The sequence below is a fragment of the Triticum aestivum genome, chromosome 6A, assembly GCF_018294505.1.
Source record: "Triticum aestivum cultivar Chinese Spring chromosome 6A, IWGSC CS RefSeq v2.1, whole genome shotgun sequence".
In the NCBI taxonomy this organism is placed as follows: Eukaryota; Viridiplantae; Streptophyta; class Magnoliopsida; order Poales; family Poaceae; genus Triticum; species Triticum aestivum.
The window spans coordinates 594,839,691-594,849,296 of NC_057809.1; the positions used below are offsets into that span (position 1 = coordinate 594,839,691).

Genomic DNA, 9,606 nt, shown 5'->3' on the forward strand with positions numbered 1-9,606 from the left:
ACACCCTGCTCACGAGGGTGGGGGGCGCGCCCCCCTAGGGCGCGCCCCCTACCTCGTGGGCCCCCTGGTGGCTCTCCGACGTCCATCTTCTCCTATATGAAGTCTTTCGATGAGAAAAAAAATAAGAAGGAACTTTTCGGGACGAGACTCCGCCGCCACGAGGCGGAATCTTGGCGGAACCAATCTAGAGCTCCGGCAGAGCTGTTCTGCCGGGGAAACTTCCCTCCGGGAGGGGGAAATCATCACCATCGTCATCACCAACGCTCCTCTCATCGGGAGAGGGCAATCTCCATCAACATATTCACCAGCACCATCTCATCTCCAAACCCTAGTTCATCTCTTGTATCCAATTCTTGTCTCAAAGTCCGGGACTGGTGCTAGTAGTGTTGATTACTCCTTGTAGTTGATGCTAGTTGGTTTATTTGGTGGAAGATCATATGTTCAGATCCTATATGCATATTATTACCCCTCTGATTATAAACATGAATATGCTTTGTGAGTAATTACGTTTGTTCCTGAGGACAAGGGAGAAGTCTTGCTATCAGTAGTCATGTGAATTTGGTATTCGTTTGATATTTTGATAAGATGTATGTTGTCTAGCCTCTAGTGGTGTTATGTGAATGTCGACTACATAACACTTCACCATTATTTGGGCCTAGGAAGGCATTGGGAAGTAATAAGTAGATGATGGGTTGCTAGAGTGACAGAAGCTTAAACCCTAATTTATGCGTTGCTTCGTAAGGGGCTGATTTGGATCAATATGTTTCATGCTATGGTTAGGTTTACCTTAATACTTTTGTTGTAGTTGCGGATGCTTGCAATAGAGGTTAATCATAACTAGGATGCTTGTTCAAGTAAGAGCAGCACCCAAGCACCGGTCCACCCACATATCAAATTATCAAAGTATTGAACGCGAATCATATGAACATGATGAAAACTAGCTTGACGATATTCCCATGTGTCCTCGGGAGCGCTTTTCCTATTATAAGAGTTTGTTTCGGCTTGTCCTTTGCTACAAAAGGATTGGGCCACCTTGCTGCACTTTATTTACTTTTATTACTTGCTGCTCGTTACAATTTATCCTATCACAAAACTATCTGTTACCACTTATTTCAGTACTCACAGAGAATACCTTGCTGAAAACCGCTTATCATTTCCTTCTGCTCCTCGTTGGGTTCGACACTCTTACTTATCGAAAGGACTACAATAGATCCCCTATACTTGTGGGTCATCAAATGCCATGACAAAAATTCTGGCCCATTGACTAACGAAGCTGCAAAGAACATACGGAAGCAGACAAAATTATGGGAGCAAGGTGGGAAGATGACATTACGGTGGTGAGAAATGCTTCTCCCTTTATTACTAGGTATAGATAAGAAGGTTCCATCATGTTTTTTTTTTCTTTTCCCTTTATGTCTTTATTTTGTACCCTTTTTCTTTTAATTTTTTTACAGTTTCTATTGGCCATTATTCAATTTTCAATTTCTGAACATATTTTAAAATTCCAGGATATTCTATAACTTGGTGGATATTTTTATTTTGTGAACCTTTTTTCAAATTTACCATTTTTAAATTTCAATTGTTTCCCAAAATGTTATTTTTTTAATATAGAACAGTTACTAATCTCAAATTGTCATGTGTGCTAACAATTTTAGAAAATACATATTTTTAAATATTAATGAATATTTTTTAAAGTTCGTGATCATTTCTACAATTTGGAACACTTCTTTAGGTTTGTGATCACTCGTAATATTTTTTTTAAAGGAAAATTTTAAATCCATTAACAATTTAAATTCCAGAATTATATGAAAAATTCTAAGATATTTGAAAAATTGCAAACATTTTATGAACTTGGTTTAAATCCTCTATACTTTTTTTAATATTATTTAGAATTTGTCGACACCCTTTTAATTCACAAACATTGTTCAACTTTGGAAACATTTTATAAACTCTTGAGCACTTAAAAATCTGAAATAATTTTCAAAGTTCTCAACTAATTTTTAAATTAATGAACAGTTTCAAATGTATTTACATATATTTATATCGTACTACTTCCATAAATATGTGTCAATTTTTAAAATTTTTGAACATTCAAACAAATGTTTTTAAACATAGTACAGATGCAGGCGCTTATACATATGCACATACGCTCACCCTCTATGAATGCGCGGACACACCCTACTCGTATGAGCACCTTCGAGATATTGAGCCGACACATCATCTTCAGATTGACGAAGTCGCTACTAACACCTTCGTAGTCGACCTGAAAGTCTCCTCCCATTAAACGCACAACAACGAAAAGTCTGAATTAAATTTAGGAAAGTGCGAGCGCCAATGTCAAGTTTAGAACTTAAACCCTGATGGGTTAAGATACTACTGTCCGCCTAACCTGCCAACAAGTGGTTGGTTCGCATATTCACAAACTTTTGAAAAAAAATCACAAACATTGTCTTGTTTGTGAACATGTTTCCCAATTAATTAATTATTTTTAAATTGAATGATATTTTTTTAATTCATGAAGATATTCCTAGTTAGTCAAACTTTTTATAACTTGCATGATTTTTAAATTTTGTTGGATTTATAAATGAAAACACACAAAGAAAATAGAAAAGAAAAAATGTGAGCCGACCACCCCTTATTGGGCCGGGCCAAATTGTGCTGGTTATCTTCTCGTATCAGTAGAGAACTCCTATTGGACGCTTATTGGGGTGAGGACAGGCCACCCCCTTGGAATTCAGGGGGAGAGCTAGTATGAGGGGGTCCCTAACACGGCCGTCGAAGTCTGTTCATCTAAGATTATTGTTAAAAACATGTCCGATGCGAATTGATTTTTTCTACCATGTACTAAAATATGTTCAAAACATTTATTTGAAATAACGTACATCATATATTTGAAAAAAAATCAACATGTATAAAAATGTTCCACATCTATACACCATATATTAAAAATAGACATGAATTGAAAAAAAAGAAAAAGGAAAAATAAAATAAGCCCAATAAATAAACACAGAAAAACAAAGAAAACCCGGAAGAAACTCAAAAACAAAAACCACAGAAAAAGGAGACACAGCGCTAGAGAAGGAAACAGAACTACCGCAAGCAAACCCTTGAAATGGGCCGGCCCACATCACACGTACTGGTGTTTGCCGTATCAGTCCGCGTGAAGATTTATTTTCCACTTCTAACAGAAAAAACCACTCAAAAAGAAACTTCCAAGAGAAAAAGATTTACAGCTCAATTTTTTTAAATGATTTACTTGCAGATTATAACAGAATTTCTTTCTAGTCACAAGTACTTCCGTATATCTTTTTGATCCGCGATGGTCTCGTCAGTCCGATGTCGTCAGTCGTTGTTGACCCGTTAAGCACGTTTTCTCACTTGCATCCCTTTAGACTAGGACTGATTATGTTTGTGCCGATGTTCATGATCGGTCGCACGACTTTATATAACTGGCTAAAATGTCTTACTTTCTGGGAGTTCCACATAATTTCCCTCGGGGAAAATCAATCATAGCTACATCATGCGTTTTTCTTCTTGCTTGCCAATCTAACTAAAAAGTGTCATCTAGCTAATTTACTAAATTACTTAGTGCTCTTGCAACGGACTAACAGTAACACTAAATCTGGCGTAGTAGTAAATCAGTTCGCTAAATCCAGCTGGTTCATTGAACAAATCTCTCTCTCTCTCTCTCTCTCTCTCTCTCTCTCTCTCTCTCTCTCTCTCTCTCTCTCTCTCTCTCTCTGTCTCAATGTCCTACTTTCAGGGAGTTCGACATAATTTCCCTCGTGAAAAATCAATCACGGTTATATCGTGCATTTTTCTTAATGCGGGCCGAAAGCTAACTAAAAAGTGTCATCTAGCTAATTTACTAAGCCACTTCGTGCTCTTGTAACGAACAAACACTAACTCCGGCGTGCTAAATCAGTTCGCTAGACCCAGCTGATTCATTAAACAAATACATATATGATATATTCTACTCCATAATCCATCTCTCTCTCTCTCTCTCTCTCTCTCTCTATATATATATATATATATATATATATATATATATGTAGTTGTTGAGGAAAAACAAACAATGAGTGCCTGGCCGTTGACCCTCGCCAGCGCAATGTTCTCTGCCGCTGTTGTGGTTGCCGCGCTGCTGCCGCCGTTGTGCGCCGTGGCGCGTGCACCGGCTCCGGCAGCTACCCAGGGGGGGAGTGGCTGCACCACCCACTGCGGCAACATCAGCATCCCGTACCCGTTCGGGGTGGAGCCTGGCTGCTACCACGAGAGCGGCTTCAACCTCACCTGCAACCAGTCCTACAGCCCGCCCCATCTCTTCCTCGGCGACGGCACCGTACAGGTGCTCGACATCGATCTGCCCAACGGCACGGTGCGTATCAACAGCACCTCGCTGGATATCCTCTATGACGACATCGGAAACGTAAGCCGCCTCACATGGCGCGCCGGCGGCCTGGGATACGCCGGCGACGGGCCATACTTTGTTGCCGGAGCAGGGCAGAACAACTTAGTAGCACTCGGATGCGGCGTCCAAGTCATCCTCTTGGGACAGAACAACACCCTTGTCAGCTCTTGCTCTCCTTTCTGCCCGGGCACAGGTTACATGGATATGAGGACCTGCTCCGGCATCAGCTGCTGCCAGGCAGCCATACTTGAGGATCGCGCTTCCTACGGACTCCAGGTTCAACGGGTTGGTTTCGGTGATTATAGATACCAGGTCAATGTGTTAATTGTGGAATCGGACTATTTGCTTAACTTGACGGAGTATTCTTATCAAAATAACGCGTACACAGCCCCCACAATGCTGACCTGGGCGATCAACAGCTCGATATGTGATACCAGTGGGTCGTCGCCTTCGTGCCGCAGTGATCACAGTTTCTGCCAAAACTACACCACAGTTTTTGATCAAGGTCTTCTTTATGGTTATGAGGACGATGGTGATCCTGGTGATCATCAACGGCATAACTGCAGGTGTGCTGGTGGTTACCAGGGCAATCCATACATCTCCCATGGCTGCTATGGTAATAGTAACACACTGCTCAAATATTTCTTTCTTTTTTCTGGATGCTCAAACTAATTTACTTTATTTAGCCACCGCACCTAGCTAGATAGAGTGTTTTCCGAGTAAACATACGAAAATGGCACATTGCCCAAGCACAAAAATGTGATGGCATAATGAAGATACATGTCAGCTCCATAAGTATATGGCAAAGTCGCCGTAAAGAAAGATATGTGGCAAATCAATAATTGTGGAAAATTGCATTATGAAGAACTTAATCTTTTGCCAGCCAAAACACTAATAGAATGAAGCTTCAAATAGTATAGTTCTCGTGGCACATAACCCAAATTTTTATTACTGAAATTGATGGCCAAAGTTGAACCTCAAAATACATAAGCGCCTTATAAATTAAGATGGAATGAGTACAATATGCGTATACATCGGGGATTTGCTATTTCTCAGTCACTTTAAAAAAAACATTAATAGATATGTTTCCTCGCTCACAGTAATACAAATCATCAAAGCCACTAGATCTAGAAGCTCACTCCACCAAGAGGTATCCGATCTGGACCTTGAGAGCCTCCACCATGCAGTATGTAGTAGCCGCAGCTTGTATTCTAAGTGGACTTATCCATGCCACAATTATCAGTTTAGTTATGACACTTTTTAAATATTACATCACTTGTTTTTGAAACTATATGGAATCAATTTATAATCTTTACCATATCTGGAAATCAAATAATTGGAAATCAAGTCTTCAATTCCACGACAGCTTGCGCGGCATTGACCTGTAAATAGTTGTTTCTTAGCCGACCGACTTGTGTGTTTATATACATTTTCTACTCATTGACTACATGAACCTACATCGGTATAACTAATTTCGGTTTTTTCTATGTTGTGGTACATCTAGATATCAACGAATGTGATTATCCAGACATCTATCCATGTTACGGCAATTGCAGAAACACACAGGGAGAATATGATTGTCAGTGCCCTCCTGGCTTCATGGGCAATGCTTCTACACCAAATGGATGTGAAGGTACAGATCAGCTTAATTGATAGCTTTATGCTTATTTGTTCACTACGATGTTATATAGGGACCCCGAATATTTTTGTAGTTCTACTACCTGCAGAATAGTCCAACTAGTTACCTATTTAGCATGCATATTGCTTATTCATTCATACTTTTATGTGCTTTGCCCAGACATTGACGAATGTAAACACAAGGAAACATATCCATGTTATGGAATCTGCATCAATTTGCCTGGGACATTCCATTGCCGGTGTCAAGATGGTGCGTATGGAGATCCATTGATGAAATTGGGATGCGTCAGCGTCAGAACGAAAAGGCCATTTACAGGTAATGATAGCATATTTTTATAATGATCATCAATCTATTATTTTTTGAAGAATTCAGTTGCCCGAAATTAACAACTTTGTATTTTCGTCTATGATACCATATTTTACAGGTTTGGGCATAGGTCTTGTGGCTAGTGGCAGCTCAATCATTTTACTTTTAGTGCTCGCCACCCCGTTTATAGCACGCAAAATGAAGTTAAATAGGGCAAACAAACTGAAAAGAAGATTGTTCAAGCAAAATCATGGGTTGCTATTGCAACAACTAATATCCCAGAAAACAGATTTTGGTGAAAGGATGATCATTCCTTTGTTGGATCTAGAGAAGGCCACAAACAATTTTGATAGAACTCGTGAGGCTGGCGGCGGAGGCCACGGTGTTGTGTATAAAGGAATTTTAGACCTACAGGTTGTCGCCATCAAGAAATCCAAGATCGTCGTACAGAGAGAAATCGATGACTTCATAAACGAGGTTGCAATTCTTTCCCAAATCAACCATAGAAATGTTGTTAAGCTAATCGGATGTTGTCTTGAGACAGAAGTCCCATTACTAGTTTATGAGTTCATTTCAAATGGTACTCTTGATCACCATCTTCATGTTGAAGGCCCAATGTCACTGTCATGGGATGATCGAACAAGGATTGCGCTTGAAGTTGCTAGAGCTCTTTCTTATCTCCATTCTGCTGCTTCGATGCCAATTTATCACAGGGATATTAAATCAACCAACATACTTCTTGATGATAATTTGACAGCAAAGGTATCAGACTTTGGAGCTTCAAGATACATCCCAATCGACCAAACCGGGGTGACTACAGCCGTGCAAGGAACGATAGGCTACTTAGACCCCATGTACTATTATACCGGTCGCCTAACAGACAAGAGTGATGTTTTCAGTTTTGGTGTTCTTCTTGTAGAACTCCTAACTAGAAGAAAACCATGCCTCTACCGTAGTGGTGGCAACGACGATGTTAGTCTCGTTTCACATTTTGTTTCACTACTCGCAGAAGGCAACCTTGATGAGATAATAGATCCTCAACTCATAGAAGAGGAAAATGGGGAAGTCCAGGAGGTAGCTATGCTAGCAGCGATGTGCATTAAATTGAAGGGAGAAGAGCGGCCTACCATGAGGGAAGTGGAGATGAAACTTGAAATTCTGAGAGTTAACATGCGTGCGGCACCTGATACTGCTGCACCAAGGAGATATGATGGAGGTCAAGATGGATCTCTATGGATGCCAGCTGAAGGAGTTGTTGTGGAAGCAAGCAGGCAATACACTATGGAGGAAGAAATATTATTGTCTGCAAGTTATCCTCGATGATCTTGCCGCAGTGTCCTTGACAGCTTGATGTTTTGCACCTTTGCTTCTGATGCATCGCAAGTGAAATAGTGAGTTGAAGGAAAAATAGAAGCAGGACAATACAAGCCGTGTGCTTCTTTCTTTGTATTCTAACAAATTACGTATTTTATTAAGGAAGCCCTTAGCTACTGGAATCTCCAACCTCTTACTAATGCATATTTAGTGTGCGATGGTTTTAGTTTTGGTTTCATGTCAAATTATTTTAAATTTTAGGAAACTCTTCCATGTCAAATACTTGGATATCAAAAGCTTTGGTTCCAGGAAGTAAATCATAACCTTCAATATGTTTCTATGTTGATTCTAAAAAAAGGTTATGTTATGCACTAGTAGAAAACAGGGCTTTGGTCCAGGCCGGATCAGCCCATTAGTCCCGCTTCAGTCCAGAACCGGGACATTGGTCCCGGTTCATGAGCCCAGGGGGCCGGCCGGGCCACGTGGGCCATTGGTCCCGGTTCATCTGGACCTTTTGGTCCCTGTTGGTGGGATGAACCGGGACCAATGGGCCTCGCTCCTGGCCCACCACCATTGGTTCCGGTTGGTGGCTTGAACCGGGACCAAAGGCTCCCCTTTAGTCCCGGCTCATGTCACCAACCGGGACCAATGAGGTGCCTATATATACCCCTCGCTCGCGAGCAGAGCACCCCAGTGCTCTATTTTTCTCTGACCGAGGGGGAGAGGGCTTGGTGTGGTGCTCTAACTCACCTCCTATGCACACAAGGTGTTCGATGGAATGCCCGAGCCATACTACTTAAGCTTTCTCCTCTCCAAGCTCGACCTCCAAGCTCCATTTTCCATAATATTTGTCTAGGTTTAGCGGTCCGTCACGCCCCATCCCCGTCTTCACCGCCGTCGATCACCCGCGCCGAGCTCATCGCCGGCACCACCGTGGTGAGCCTCTTGTTCTTATCTTCTTTCTGAAAGGAAAAATATTCTTACTTGTATGTTTACATAGATACTTGTATTATTTTCTTACTTTTATTATTGCATCTTATATAGTGCGATGGTTTTGGTATCCGCCCCCGTCGGCCCTCGTCCTGTCTATGATTCGGATGTGGTATATATATTATCTTTATAACTATTGGTTCATTTATTGTTTATGAAAATTATGCCGACCAACGTGACATAGATTTTATTTATGTAGGATGTATGTGAATCGGAAATGCCAACCGACCCTATTGTCGAGAGGTTAAATTTAGTTGAAAAAGAAAACAATTTGTTGAAGGAAAAAATAAAAAAATTGAGGAGGAGAAGATGATATTGGAGTTGCATGTTGCGGATGTCGTCGATGATCATAAGATCAAGATGGATGCAATGCGCTTGAAGATTAGAAAGATTAGAAAATATGCCATTCATACCGAGGCTTGGTATCATTATGCCGTTGGATCAATTGTTACCTTGGTTGCGATTATGATCGCATTTGTTTTCGCATTGAAATGTTTTGCATAGTTTCAATGTATGGTTTAATTAATTAGATGCTCTGGAGAGCTATATGTTGTTAGATGAGAACTATGTATGCACTTTGGTTTTAATGTGATGATGAACTTCTATTAATTTGGACACTTAATTATATATAATGCACGCAGATGAACCGGCAATGAATGTACGGTGACAGACACACCCGCGAGTGCATTAAGGGCGTGCATGAGTTTCTCGATGCGGCTGAGGCAAACAAGCAGAATGATTTTATGTGTTGTCCATGCACTGAATGTGGGAATACGAGGTCTTACTCTAACCGGAAAATCCTTCACTCCCACCTGCTTTATAAGGGTTTCATGCCACACTATAATGTTTGGACGAGGCACGGAGAAATAGGGGTTATGATGGAAGACGGCGAAGAAGAAGAGTACGATGACAACTATGTGCCCCGTGAATACGGTGATGCTGCAACGGG

General features: G+C 40.9%; 1 protein-coding gene across 1 annotated transcript; it reads left to right on the forward strand.

The window, feature by feature from the left end:
• The first annotated feature begins 4,075 nt into the window (after positions 1–4,075).
• On the forward strand, positions 4,076–7,676 carry LOC123129772 (wall-associated receptor kinase-like 3). The gene is given in 7 exon segments (XM_044549803.1): positions 4,076–4,807; positions 4,809–4,974; positions 5,509–5,594; positions 5,913–6,041; positions 6,207–6,296; positions 6,420–7,191; positions 7,273–7,676. Coding segments are annotated over 7 exon segments (2,379 nt in total).
• Positions 7,677–9,606: the final 1,930 nt, after the last annotated feature.